We start from the raw sequence: 15,523 nt of genomic DNA on the forward strand, positions 1-15,523 counted from the left end.
GAAAAACCATAGCCTTGACTAGATGGACCTTTGTTGGCAAAGTAATGTCTCTGTTTTTGAATATGCTATCTAGGTTGGTCATAACTTTCCTTCCAAGGAGTAAGCATCTTTTAATTTCATGGCTGCAATCGCCATCGGCAGTGATTTTGGAGCCCAGAAAAATAAAGTCAGCCACTGTTTCCACTGTTTCCCCATCTATTTGCCATGAAGTGATGGGACTGGATGCCATGATCTTAGTTTTCTTAATGTTGATCTTTAAGCCAATTTTTTCACTCTCCTATTTCACTTTCATCAAGAGGCTCTTTAGTTCTTCTTCACTTTCTGCCATAAGGGTGGTGTCATCTGCATATCCGAGGTTATTGATATTTCTCCCAGCAATCTTAATTCCAGCTTGTGCTTCCTCCAGTCCAGCGTTTCTCATGATGTACTCTGCATATAAGTTAAATAAGCAGGGTGATAATATACAGCCTTGATATACTCCTTTTCCTATTTGGAACTAGTCTGTTGTTCCATGTCCAGTTCTAACTGTTGCTTCCTGACCTGCATATAGGTTCCTCAAGAGGCAGGTCAGGTGGTGTGGAATGCCCATCTCTTTCAGAATTTTCCAGTTTATTTACTGAGTGCTATTTCAGCTTATAGATTATGCATTCTTTATAGACTATATTTTAAAATCTAGGCAGGATTTTAAATCAGAAACTCATTCAATAGACATTTCCTGAAGACTCTTATTTTGTCTGTTTATTCATCTTGGACATTTTAATTTATTTCTAAGGTCGGGTTACCACTGCTACTCTCCCACCTGCCTTCATCTCCAGTCATCCCCTCATCCCTTCTAAAACCCAAGTGCTTCTTTGGGAACCCAGAAAGAGAATAGCTGATCATCCTGCTTCAGTTCTAAAGAAGACAGCGAGTCAAAACTGAAGGACCTTTAGGTCTACGATGCTTAGTTCTGCCAACTTGATGGTAGCCATCATTACAATTAGATCTTCAGACTTTCATAGCCAATTAAAAAATTGGGCCACAAGATTTGCATACTTCTACTATTTAGTTTATGGATCAGGATAATATTTACCTTTAAAAGTTAAAATTCATCCCTTCAAATGCTCCTAATGTGTAGCTGTATTCTTTAATTTTGTTGGGACTTACAGCCAAAACATTGTTTGGAAAAACACATCCAACTGATAATAAAATATAGAAAAAATATACAGAAATTCACTTTCTAAGCAATTTTAAGAGAGTACAGCTCTTCAATAAGGTGATATATACTTGTTGATAACCCCTCACTTTGGGTGTTTCTGGTAATTATAAACTTGTTCATTGGTTGACTTTTTCTTACTGTAAGAAATAATGTATTATATGAAGAGATGATCTGCTTGCTTCTGAGATCTACCCTGTGGGGGTGTTTGGCCTTTTGACACAATGGAGAAATGGGACACCTGTCCTTCAAAAGGGCAGCCCTCCAAATGATACTGTGGTCCAACCTTCTGGACTCTGAATATCTGGAAGACAGATAATCCACCTTATTTGTCTTAATGTTGGTATTTATCCCTTTCTACCTACTGTATTTCATACCATAAGTGATCAAATGATACTTTTAATGGGTTAATGGATGGATATATAGTGATTTAGAATAATAGACTTTCCCAGCTGTAAGAGACAGTATCCAATGCTAGAATCTCTTCCAAAACATTCCTGCTCAACAGTCATTTAAGTGCTACTTGAAAGTATCCAATGATCAGCAAATTATTTCACTCAGAAATAACTAGACCTTCCAAATGGTACCCTGAATTTCTTCCGGCTTTTCTAGTATTTGGACAATAACAAGATCATGCAAATATTAATATTTGTACTGCAGCAATGTATAGCTCCCACCTGCACCACTGTAGGATCCCAACACACCTTCCTTCCTTAGCTTTTATTCTACTTAGTTCTAGAAGACCCCAGAGCAATGTGTGTGGTCCACCTGCTTAGAGGTTCCTTCCTCCACATGTATGCCATCTCATGGAGTATAGGGGTGCTTGGGAATCACAGGACTGCCAGAGCATCACACACAATCAGGATCTGAATCTCAATATAGGCCTAGTCAAGACATTCTGCCTCATGTCTCCAGAGAGCTCCAACAGCAAGACCAAATACAAGTTATAGTAGAGCAAATCTCTTTTCTCATTAACTTACCCTATAGACACTCAGAAAGGGAGACATCTGTGCACATAATTACTAGATAAATCAAAAACTAAGGACTAAGAAAGAACCAAGGATTAGTAATATGAAAACAGTAATCTAAGGCTTGGTGATTCACAAAGTTGCTGAATCAGTGATTTCTGTTTTGCTGAGTGGGTGGTTTTCACATTGACTTACTCAAATCTTTAGGTGAATTTGGGCCATCCTCAGTTTTGTTTGAGGAATTTAAAATTGCTTTGCTGCCAAATGGCAGTTCTCTTATTTATTCATTCAACAAACAGATTGAGTATCTACTGTGTCAGGCACTGTGCCATATAAATTCCAATCTGAGATACAAATTCATAGTGATTATAACCACCACAGGATTGAAAAATGCATAACTTTTTTTTTTTTTTTAGAAAACAACTTGCTGTGTTTTTAAAAAAAATCAGTAGCAAGAGGAAAATGTAAGACCCTGGCAGAAAAGACTATCCAGAGCTAGCAGCTCAATTTTTAATGGTTGGCACAGGAAATCCCCTGAAAGCAGATGTGGGCTCTGTAAACCCCTTAAGGGTTTACATGACAAAAAATAGGCTTTTGCTGAATATCACTTGATGGAATCATTCATTATGATGTCTTTGGCTGACATGACAGAATCGCAACTCTATTTTATCAAACCTGGGATTGACACATGAGATGTATAAGACCATTTTATGTGCATTCTGCACCTATCAAATCTACAAAGCCTCTGGAGGTGAAATCCACTGCTGGGATAATCAGTCATGGTTAGGAACATGCCCAGAACCTTGCAGAAGCTCTCTGGATGTCGATGCTGACTCCAGGCCAAACATGAAACACAGGATATGATTCTGTGCATTCAGGAACCAAGAGGGTAGACAGAATGAAGGCCGGAGGATGTATTATCAGCCAAGGATCTGTCCCCGTGTGGGTGGCACTGAGCATATGTTAATGAAACCTTGATTGACTAGAAGCTTTGAGTAACGAGGGTGTTGGGAGAAACCGAAGGAATTGTTTTTTGTTTCTCTCACTTGCGAATCCATAGAGTCTCTGGACTAAAGTCCTTTGAGTTCTTTCCAAGGAAGTTGGAACCCAGTGGGATACTGAAGATGCAAAAAGCAATTAAGTGATGTGCTGTATCCTGGGGAGAGTCCATCTGATGTTTCTGAACTAAGTGCTATTTCAGCTGTTAGAAAGGCATGGCTTTCCACGCCCTAGCAAAGACGCCGCAGATCAAACACTATGCAGGCCCTTCATGCAAAATGGAGCAATTGAATTGTTTGACTAATTGAGCTATGTATATGTGCATAGATGGTACAGTCTTAAGAGAGAGTAAGCAATGTACAATCTACTTATTTTTTTTTTAGCCAGCATACTGCTGAAATAAAGCCATGCTCTTCTGTGTGCAAGCATAGGTTGCTAGAAGTAGATCCAGGCACTTCTGACTCTGGGAGGAACACAGCTCCCAAGATGACTGACCCCACACTACTACTGGTCATCACACACCCTCACACATGTGTACAAGCAGAGTCTGGCCACAAACTCTGAGAGGCCTGAAACTTGTGTGTAGACCAGTTTGCAAGTCTCTACAAAATGTGAATAATGTATCTAGGACCATTTACCCATGTCAGATGTGAGTGCATGGATCACTGACTCACCCCAGAACACTTATAAGAATAGCACAAATTCCATATTGAGTTTGTACCTATCTACATGAGTAGGACTGCTCTGTATTTTACAGTAAATTTAAATCTATCTACATTTTTATATTTTCCTGGGATCATGATACAGCTTAATTTGCTTCCTCACACATTTCTAGATGGTAATAAATCTATGCCTTTTCCATCCCTGAGAACCACGTTCAAAAGAAAGAAATAGAAAATCATAAAATCAGGGTCAGGAGGATTAAGCCCCTTAATTCACATGTGCCATGCTTCCCATTTCAGTTGCGGTTTTGTCTCCCAGCTAAAGTTTGTCTCTTCGTGACATTTGCATTAAGCCCAGAGGACATTTTGAGTGGAAACATGCTGAAAGCATAATTGAAACGCTGAGTGGTGCCATTCATCTAATTTGCATTTTTCCCCCAGGTGGGGAGTTTTCACTTCCCCCTTTCTTCTCCTGGGGTGTTCACAGATTATCACAAAGAATGATGTTGCACAATTGATTCCAATAAATCCCCATGTACAGTGTATTATATGTATAATTTTTTCCCCGGTAGCTATTTTAAATGCCATAGTGATAAACTATGTAAGGAAGTTCTTTGTAGGTGCAGAATAGTACAGATAGCTCCTTTTCCCCTCACATAGAGGTTTTCAATATTTGTTCACAAGTTTAATTGTTTATTATCATTTTTCCTTTCAATTATCCTCATGGTGTTATTCTGAGCTTAGGAGGTTGTCTATATAGAAACATCTATTTTTTACAGAACAGACATAAACTATTCCATTTCATCCTTAATATGTTCTTTGAACTCTGCACCCTGAAGCATACACTGGTTTGGTCTCTGAGAATCACTGACATCTTAATTGTGTCAACAAGGTTCATAATGTAAGACAATGATGCAGGGCTGGTGCTATCAATTGCGCCCTTTAATAGGAAATTTAAGGTGAGATTGCAGTCAGTGGGGAAGTGGGGTCTGTTTCCTTCAGGAGGAAGAAGAAACAAAGAGTGTGGTGACCTATTTTTCTTTTGATTAAGTATTAAATTGCGATTGTTGGTTTGGTCTAGATTGTGCCTTCTCTGAGGTTTGTGTCTTTCTCAAGACCTCATTATTTATGTTATATATATTCTTATGTTATATATATTATATTATTTTATATAATATATTACATTATTATTGTTAGGTAGTGAGAACAGGAAACAGGAGTCCAAAATGGCAGCCCGTGAAAATAGAACAAAGGAAGGACCAAAGACCTGAGTGAGGACCTCAGGTAGAACAAACAGCAGCCTGGCTAGCTAATTTACATAGGGCAGGCCCAGGGGGAGGAACAAAACATACAAAAAGAGGAGACAAACGGCCGGGGGTCTCTCTCCTGTGTGCGAGGTATATTCGCTCTTTCTCTCTCTCTTTCTCTTCTCTTCGTGTCTTTGGGTTGTCATGCCCTCACTCTTGAGGGGAGAAGGCAATGGCACCCCACTCCAGTACTCTTGCCTGGAAAATCCCATGGGTGGAGGAGCCTGGTAGGCTACAGTCCATGGGGTCGCTAAGAGTCAGATATGACTGAGCGACTTCACTTTCTCTCTTCACTTTCATGCCTTGGAGAAGGACATGGCAACCCACTCCAGTGTTCTTGCCTGGAGAATCCCAGGGACGGGGGAGCCTGGTGGGCTGCCGTCTCTGGGGTCGCACAGAGTCGGACACGACTGAAGCGACTTAGCAGCAGCAGCACCTCTTGAGGATGTATTTTCCTGTTATTTTATAAATAAAACTGAGCTGTAACACGGTCTGTCTGAGAGCTGTGACACACCAAGGGCTTTCATGTCCGTCACTTCAAATTCTTGTTGAGACGAGACAGAACCGAGGAGAATACACTCATCTGAGATTATAATATATATAATATATTATATATGGGTTATATATATTATATTATTATGTTATAAATATTATTTCAAATATCAGAAGCCCTCCTAGAATATATAAGAGAATCATATTGGGTTCATTTAGGATTTTCCATAAAATATTGCAGAAAAAACATGAACAAACTTTTCAGCCAACCCCATATAATTATATCAGAGCCTTCCTAGATTAAAAACCTGAGTATGGTGGACCTAAGCATGAATTTGTTTAAATGAGAGAAGAATTTAGCCCAAGCCAGCAGTTCTGGAGCATGGAACACACATCATTAGTACATACAAGGACTAATGTTATGTTTTTACTTGCCTCCTTAAATTTAATATTTTTAGAAAAATATGTTTGGCAGATTCATCATGTACTATAAAGATTATCTTTAAATAATTGTATAAATAAAAATGTGAGTCGATTAAAAGAAAAATATTAAGGGAATAACAGATCAGGTATGAAAGCATGGTTAGATTGTGAATCTGGAAGCTGAGTGATTGAAGGAAGGAACACATTCACTTAGGCAGATGACCTAGACTAACTGGCCTTAACCTCATTCAGACTCTCTAAATCTCAGCTTCCAGAGGGGAAAAAAAGTATTCACCCCAGATAGATAATGTGAGGATTCATTGCGATCACGAATGTAAACATTTCAGCAGAGTGTCGTTCTTTTAGGAAAAAAGAAGACCTCAGACAACTTTGTGGAGTCTGCTGTGGGCAGACACTGTAATTTCACTCCTTTGAAGTTGTTTTCCCTTCATGATCTCTCAAGTGAGATAGGTAGAGCTTTGCCAAGAAAAGTGGGAGGATTCAAAGATGGGCAAGGTTGGATCAGAATCATCTGTCTCATTGCTTTAGCCTCAGCAGAAATATCTGTAGTAACCATCTCCATGGTAACCACATGGGCCAGAGCACCAGTACCTGACTGGACAGAGGCAGAAGGACCCAGGAGGCAGACAGAAAAGCAGCTAGAAGAAGGAAGCTGTGTAGAAAAGGAAAGAGAACTCCTTCAATGCCCAGAATTACAGGCAAATTGATGATAGTAATTCCTATTCATGGAGCACTGCCACCTGCTGAAACCCCTAGCACTCTCATGGACATTGCTGCCCGCCATAACCCCAACCCTTTACCAGAAAACGGTTACCACAAGACCATTAAACAGTCACTCGGCCATTGGTTGGTGCAGCAGTGGGCTCTTCCCCCTGAATAACTGTGCACAGCGGCCATTAGTAGGGCTTTCAGCCACCAGTCCTCAGAGTGGTGGTCCTCAGATGGAGAGCAAGATCAGAGGCAGAACTGGCCTGGCCTGGGTGAGTTGGGGGCTCAGGGAACAAGTTGGGGACTGTGTCCTGTGGGCCTCCAGAGTCCTCACCAGGGCTACCCACTGGCCAGGTCCAGGCCTTGAGGTGGTGGTGACCCTCTCCCCCATCCCCACCTCAGTGATTTAATGGCAGTGGCCATCTCCAGGACTGTCCCCCACTGGGCGGCCTGAGGAGCTTGAGGCCAGCTGGGTCCTGGGCACCTGGCTCCCTCAGCAATGGTGGCTCGCAGGTCTGGGGACCTGGCCCTGAGGGAGCCACCAGTTGAGATCTGCCTCTTCAGCCAGGCCTGGGCACTGGCAGGAAGACCCAGACTGGGTGCTGGGCAAACACTCTGGGGCAGGGTAACCAGTGCCTGCAGGGACCCCCTCCTCTCAGCCAGGCCTGGACCTCCGAGAGTGAAAGTTGTGCTGAGGGGCCTAGCCCGTACTTATCAGAACGGAGAATAGCATTTGTTTGGTGGGAGTTTAGAGGAATGTTGTTACTGACCGTGACCTGACGGTTCAAGAACAAAGGATCTGACACCAAGAAGTTTGCAACAACCATCCATGCCCCTTCCTCACCTTTCCTATAAAAGGGCTTTGCGGAGAGCTTTTGGGCAGCTTGGGGTTTTTAAGGAAGGCATGACCCACCTGTCTCCTTGCAAGAGCCCTGCAGGAAACCTTTCTCTGTTCTACACTGATATTTTGGTATTGTTTGGTCTCACAATACCAAGGCCAATACCAAGGAAGGTATTGTCAGGCACAAAAATTTGTGTTTCAGTAATAGCACCAGGGTCTGTCTGAATTGCTTTAAGTGTTAGTATCTTGTTTAATGCTTATCATAAGAACTGTAGTACCTATGAGGGGAGGTACTATTATTTGTTCTGTTACAGAGTCCAAGTTCACTCTACTCACCACATGACAGGTCAGTAAGTCTACAGACACACTGTTCTGGCAAAAAATACGACTTTATTCAAAAAGCCTGCAGACAGACAATGACAGACTAATGTCTCAGAATAAAACCATCTTGTCTGGGTCTGGATGCCAGGTTCTTCTATAGAATGGGGGGTTGGGGGGCTGAGAAAGCAAACTGAAAAGGCATGTATCTTGCATATATCTCCTGGAATGGCGAGCCTGGGGAGGGGATGTGCTAATTTCTTACTTCCTATAGCCATCCGCAGATAGACAAGGTCCTGCACAAAAGCATTTTGGTTTAACATTCAGGCAGAGGGGCAGGGTTCCCCATGGCAGGCCATTATATATGGACAGTATCCTTTTAGTGAACGAAAGCAACAAGAAGCAAAGGTTAAAGTAAAAGAAATGGAGCCATAATTGGCTTTTCCCTGTAACAGTTCCACTTTATAGATGAAGACATTGAGGTTCAAGGGACAAGTCATTTGCCCACGATCTCAGGGCCACTACAAATGAACCAGGATTGGAAAGGGGCTTAGACGCCTACTCTTAAAACTGCCCCTTCACAGGACATGGAAATAAGAGTTCCTGGCATGCTAGGTCCCCAACCCTGTCTCTGTTCCAGGAATTGCTGGGAAATGTGGAAACCTGGCATCTTGACAAGCAGTCCATTGTCCAGGGTCCTAGTGCTTGACCCTGGCTGCATTAGATTCATCTGGGAAATCTTAAAGAGATACCAGTGCCTGGACCCCAGTCCTGCTCTGCCAGAACCTCGGTTGGGAGTTGGGGCAGGTATTGCTTTTTTTTTTTTAATTCTCTAGAAAACCCCACTCCAGTACTCTTGCCTGGAAAATCCCATGGACAGAGGAGCCTGGTAGGCTGCAGTCCATGGGGTTGCGAAGAGTCGGACATGACTGAGCAACTTCACTTTCACTTTTCACTTTCATGCATTGGAGAAGGCAATGGCACCCCACTCCAGTGTCCTTGCCTGGAGAATCCCAGGGACAGGGGAGCCTGGTGGGCTGCTGTCTATGGGGTTGCACAGAGTCAGACACAACTGAAGCAACTTAGCAGCAGCAGCAGCAGATTATTCCCATAGCCTTGAAAAATGCCCCCAGTCTAAAGCACTCATTCCTGGACTGGTAAAAGGTGTCTAAAATATACAAGACCCAATCAGGCAACCCTAGTTACTTGATACCACAAGTTGGGAAGAGAGCGAGGATATATTGAGGGCCTACTATATGCTGGGTCCTAAATGCAGGTCTGTCTCTCAGGATGTCTTCACCTGGTGCCTCTGATGACCTGGAGGGGTTGGTAGAGGCCTGAGGGGGTCAGGATGGGGCAGCAGCTCCTTTTCCTCTCGTTAACCCATTTCTGGGAAATGGATATGCTGAGATCTTGAACTGTAGATCCAGACTGATCGGCCTGAGAACAGGTGTCTGCCTTTTCTGGGTGTGTGGTCTTGAGCATGTCAGTCAGTCTCTTCAAGGCTCAGTCTTGCCTCCCATGGTATGGAAATGATGTGTGTAGACTGTGCATTCTCAGTGGGGCTCTATGTCACCAAAGGGGTGACATGGGTTCTTGGGAGAAAGACAAGCAATTGTACTTTGTGTGTGTGTGTAGAGTGCAGATACACATGCGGTAAATACACAGATATACAATAGCTCTATGACACTGACAATGCATGAGAGTGGTGACGATTAGGCAACAATATCTAAAAACACTTCTGTTGTTGGGGGAGATAATAAAAATAAACCTGGGAAATGCTGCCGTAACTTAGAGTGGTTGTGAGACTGGAAGGAGAGACTGAATGTATAGTCCTTATGATAGAGCCTGGCACTCAGATGCCACTCAATAAATGCTAAGTCATAACTGTCCTTTGTCAAAACTTCATTCAACACTCACACACAGATACCAACCATACTTAGCAGCTATGCAAAGCTTTATAAAGCTTTCACTCTCAGCCTTTATATTTTAGGTGGGGCTGAACTCATCCTGATTTCAGGACAAGGCATGTGCCTCAGGGATTCTGAGGGAAGAAAAGGCGCCACCCCTGACTTCACCCAAGAGCTAAGTGAAAGTTGAACAAAGTAGGCTAAATGCTGTCATGAATGGTTGTACATAGAGCCTGGGGAAGTAAGGGGAGGCCATGGCTGAGTCCTTCATTTCCTACCTGTCTCCACTGATGGGCTCAACCTAGATGAGAAGTGACAAGGGGCCTTCCGTCTCAGTTCCCAGCCTTGTCTGCAGTATCTTCTGCTCCCAGTGTGGAAGCAGGGAAGAGGTTCTCTTTGTGCATTAAAAGGCTTAGCACCTGCGTGGGACAGGGGAGGTGATTAAGGAAGTCTTCACTGAGTGGAGTCCTTCGCATAGTCAAAGCCATGAGGCCACAAGAGGGTGCAGTGGGTGAGGCATAGCACTCGTGGATCTGGGGTGCAGAGTGGTAAGTCATATTTAATGGTCAAAGACAGCTCCAGCATTAAACTTCCCAGCCTACTCACACTCCTTCTGTTTCTGTTCATTTGTTTTGTTTTTGCCAGTGACCTTCAGTGACTGCAAGGGAAATGACAAGTTGCACTATGAGGTCTCAAGCCCATACTTCAAGGTGAACAACGATGGCAGCTTAGTCGCCCTGAGAAACATAACTGCGGTGGGCAAGACTCTATTCGTCCACGCCCGGACTCCCCATGCAGAAGACATGGCGGAACTCGTGATTGTTGGAGGGAAAGACATCCAGGGCTCCTTGCAGGTAATGTAGCCACTTAGGATAAGTTGGTCCAAGAAGGAACACTGAGATTTGTGTGTCTTGTGTGGAAAATGGGTCTTTGGCTTATTATTGGTCAAGAGTCTTTTTGTTGTTTGCAAATGATAGAAACCTAAGTCAAAAAGAAAAAAAAACAACAAAAAACAGCGTGGCTAGGGGAACTGATTGGGTCATGTGACAGAGACCTCAGGGATAGCTTTGCCTGCTAGCATAGCTGTGCATCCATGCCCAAGTGATGACTTTAGCTTTGGTCCTTCTCCATTTGTGATTCCACTTTTCTTCCACTGACTTCACTTGTAGACAATCACAGCCCTTCCTGCTTCCTGGTGTGGTCTCAGCAGCTTCACGTCATCTTCCCAGTCTGAAGTCATCTCAAAGAGCATCTCTTCCTTTACTGCCACCCCAAGCTTGAAATCAAGTCTTAGTGGCTCTCCTCAGAGCATGCTCCCATCCCTGATTCAGTTTCTATGACAATTGGATCCTGACGCTCTAGTTGGCTAAGCCTGAGGCACATGCCTTGTCCTGAAATCAGGATGAGTTCAGCCCCACCTAAAATATAAAGGCTGAGAGTGAAAGAGTTTGTTACTCAAATAAGGATGCTGTCATCTGAGAAAGGGAAATGGAGGTTGTGCAGGTGAGAACCACAGTCGCACACTAGCGTTGTATGTGAGGCAACCATGGCATATGCTGCTCCTTTGCCATGCACTGCTGTCCATTCCCTTCTACATGCACCTGTATGAAGATCTCTGCCCCCACACACATGTGACTCTAGGAATGCCACAAACTGCTCTTCAGGCTTCCTGATTCTGTCATCCAGGGACATTTGGTTACTATGGATTTACTTACTTCTTCACCAGGAGCCCAGAGACTCTGTGGCTTTCTCAATTACAGAAAGGGAAGACTCACAGCAAGACCCTGGCAGAATAATTACAATCATAATGGTGTGTCCCCAGCTTGGTGCGACTGGACTAGCCTTTTCTCCTACCTGCTGCTGGCCTGCTCTTACCCACTTTATCAAAACCTGGGATTCCCACTGCTTTTCTCCATCTGTCACACTCCCCGTAACCCTGCTTCATCTGTTAATTTTGTTCAGTGGTGGAGTGAACACCAGTCCCACAGCTGGGGAGTAGAGATGGTACAAATGGCATCGTGAGTGCCGCTCTCCTGCCAACGCTGTCTGTGTGATCTTGAAAGAGTCACGTAACTTCCTTACCTGCAGATGAGAGGGGTTAAACTGTCTGCAACAGCAAGTAAGTGGCACGTGTGCTGCCCTACTCCACCACAATATACGTTGCAGACATTGCTAATCACCCTGCTTGACCCGAGTATCGCTCTCAAGACAGTGCTTCTGAAAGCTACTATCCATTGATCACTTAGAGATGTTTCTAGGGCTGGAGTATATTTGCTGTCCCTGGACTGGAAAAACTGCATAATTCCTCTTTGTATCTGTGAATCTGTGAGTTAAGCGTAGGTAGAAAGCTAAACGTGAATCCACAGCGTGCCACTGATGTTCTCAAAACAAAACGGGATCTTCGTGAACAAATACCAGCGTGGAAACCCACTGGCACCACAAAAGAGAGTTTATCTCTCACTTAACCACGGTCATTTTCACAGCAGCTCACTAACTCATGATATAAATGACTTCCGCATGCCTAGCAACACAGCTGCCAGGATGTGCAGTACAAAATGCTTCTTGGGAACAAGTGAACAGTACAGAGATTCACAGAAGGGGGTTTTGCATGTGGGATAGAATGAAGTTAGATGAACATTGTTCATGGTGATTGAGAGTTCATCTCTAAATCTAGAAAAAGACAGTGTCATATTTAGCTCCAAGCAGAGAAGATGGGATTTGAGACATTTCCTAGGACAAAACTTCACCTTGCTGGGCTTGGAGTCCTGGGATTATTACCAAGAGACTCAGCCATGAAGAGCTGGTCACTTGAGTCCCAGAAAGATCCCCTCTAGAAGCCCAGCTCCTTGGAGCCCTGGCCATCTCCTATTTGTCTCTGTCTGAACACGCTGTCCACAAAGCTTGGTTGCTATTGTTTGCTTCTTGTAAAGTACGGGGGAGGCTGCTGTGCCATTCAGTTTGCTGACTCCAGCAGAATAGGCATTTATCTCCCACCTTCAGTAATTTTATGAAATTTGAAAATCAGCCTTGTGAAGTTGCCCAGATATATCCATAATATAAAGGTTCAAAAAAAAAGAAAAATGAAAGAGATAAGGCTAGGAAAATAAAATAGCTAGCCAGAGAATCCCTCTAAGGAAAGCACAGTCCTTAATAAATACCCAGTTAGTATTTTTGAAGCCCTACTGTGTGTGGTGCAGCAGGCCAGCTAGAGAAGGAAAGCAATGAGTTCAAGAGTCAGCCCAGCTCCTGCCTGGGGAGAGAAAGGGACCATGTGTGTTAATTAAGTACCAACAGGGAGGTGATGGTGATGGCTGCTCTGTGCCTTTAGAGAAGGGGGAGGAGGGCTGTGAGGCCAGCCAGTGCTTGCTTGGTGCTCAGGGCATGCTGGCTGCTGCCCTCATGGGCCACAGATGCTGATTCGTCTAATCCCCCCACCACCTTGGAGGCCCATGCTACTGGCCTCATTTTACAGGCTGGGGTAACTGAGGCACAAAGAGATGAGTGAGAACTTGTACTGCTTAGAGGGACCCTCATGAGTATGTGCATCTCAGGGTCTGCTTTAACGTGCTATTTCTAACCCTCCCAACCTCCCTGTGAGGCTGCTAATGGTACCCCCTTCCCACAGATGTGAGAACTTGGCCAGTATCCCCTTGCTTGCAGTTGGCAGAAACAAGATTGAGACTCTGTCATCTCCACCCATTCTCCTTCTGCCACTTTGCTCGCCAGCAAACTGTGCCACCTGGGTGGTTTCCCATGGGTCCAAAGATGAGGGCATGAGTTAGAGCAGTATAGTAGCAATGGGGGGGGGGGGAGAAGACAACCTATGGAAGATGTGGTTTGAAGGAAAACAGAGTCAAGAGCCAGCATCCCAGTGAGTCTAGTTGTCTAGCCTAGGAGGATGGAGCTGGATTGCACCAGTCAGGGGAGGAATGCTTGGGAAAGGTGAATGGACCAGCTTGGATGTGTTGAGTTGGCAGCTCCTGGGTACATTTGGATAGGGGCAGGGTTGGATCTTCAGGTAAAAACCTGGGGGGGAAATAGCATAGTAGTAGGGCTTTGACTTTGGTGTCAAACTTAAGTGGGTTCAAATTTCTGCTCCATCACTTATGTTTACATGACTTTGGGCAAGCCACTCACTTCCCTGAACTTCCACATTCTCATCTGTGAAGCAGAGATAAATAAGAATAGTCTCAATCGCAGCAGCGCTCCCTTGGGCACAGCATCAGAGAGCAGGTGACATGTCCCATCAGTGGCATTATTTTAGAACCTCTTGAGAAAGGATAAGGAATTGTGGACAAAATGTCCTTGCTGAGGCCATGACACAGAAATCAGAGATTAGGGGTGGAAGGAGAAGGTGAGGCCAAACAGAGAAACAAGGGCATTGGGGCACCCAGCACAGCCGAGACAGGAGAGACGTCACAGTGGCTGGCTTCACATCACTGTGTCAGGGAAGGACGGATTCTCTAAGACAAACGCAGCCCCACTGAAGCCCAATTCAGCTGCAGTAACTGGAGCCCAACGATTCCTTAATAAAAGAATGTAAGAATGTGCATCTCTCATCTTACCTGCTTCCTGTGATCCTGTTTCACAGGAAAGCCTATAGCCCAAATCTGTGAAGTCTGATTGTTAACTGTGGTTTAGTTATAGATGTTCAAGCTATTGCTACATTGTTAAGGGATTGCCCAGAAGCTGGTACCTGCCTGACCTGTCTAAAATCATCTTAGATCTGTGTGGGTGGAGGAGCAGTTTCATTTTGACAGCCAAGGGGGACGGTTAAGGAGGGGGCTGAGATAACCATATGTGCACAAAGGTGTTTCCTAGCCCATGGAATGTGACCATGAACTTGACCCACAAGAGCACATCTGGATGGAACTGTCGCTTGTCCACACAAAATCTGTTGCTTGCTGCCTAGCAGTGGTGAACATGAAGACAGCAGAGTGTTTCCTTCCATTTACTCACTTATTAAAAGTTCGTCATTTTTACCTTGAACATAGAGCTCCAAAGGTTTCCATGGAAAAACTGTGTGTTTCATTCTTTTGCATCTTGGATGGAGTTGTCTTTACAGGCCGTGTAAATGGGACTCATCAACCTCATGTACACGTTTCAAGTCTGGGGGGAAAATGCCACTTATTTATTTATGTATTTCTAATTTAAGAGTTTGTAGCTTCTGGAACTGTAGATTATGGCACTGAATTCTGACATCAATTAAAAACTCAATACAGTCAGGCTGGGAAACTTCACAGAGCTTGTAGGAATTTATTTTGAATTAAGTTCGGGAGCTAAAGAGACTGTACCTACCAACTTCATCTTAAAAAGTGAGTTTCATGCTCTAAGCATCTGTAGAATTTAGACTCCTGTGACCCAGACAGCTGGGTCTCGAGCAAAGCAGGAAGCATGCTTGTAACAGATGGTGAGTTGTGGGGGCCACAGACTACAGGCTTGAATCAGGCTTCCCTGCCCCCAGCCTGGAGTATCAGTGCAAATCTAATCAGATTACTCTTCTGCTTAATGGGTCTTACTTCCCATCAGGGTATCTGGCCTATGGGATGAATTCTGAAGTCTTTATATATGTGTGAAAAATGTCCTTCACAGTCTAGCTTGATCTCTACAGCCTTCCTACAGGTCAGATTCCTTCTCGTTTTTAAGTGGCTTGATCTGCTGAAATGTTACTTCCTCTAA

The 15,523-nt window shown here is 44.0% G+C and overlaps 1 protein-coding gene across 4 annotated transcripts in view; it reads left to right on the forward strand.

The window, feature by feature from the left end:
• CDH13 (cadherin 13) overlaps positions 1 to 15,523 on the forward strand; it is a 1,017,465-nt gene that overhangs the window by 362,121 nt on the left and 639,821 nt on the right. For 3 of the 4 annotated variants that reach the window (XM_055551337.1, XM_055551339.1, XM_055551336.1), the window contains one exon: positions 10,490 to 10,698. In XM_055551337.1, coding sequence (XP_055407312.1) covers positions 10,490 to 10,698 — 209 coding nt within the window. Of the gene's footprint in view, positions 1 to 8,574; positions 8,742 to 10,489; positions 10,699 to 15,523 lie in introns of all 4 variants that reach the window. The other variant, XM_055551338.1, reaches the window with a different exon arrangement.

This window comes from Bubalus kerabau, chromosome 17 (assembly GCF_029407905.1).
Source record: "Bubalus kerabau isolate K-KA32 ecotype Philippines breed swamp buffalo chromosome 17, PCC_UOA_SB_1v2, whole genome shotgun sequence".
Classification (NCBI taxonomy): Eukaryota; Metazoa; Chordata; class Mammalia; order Artiodactyla; family Bovidae; genus Bubalus; species Bubalus kerabau.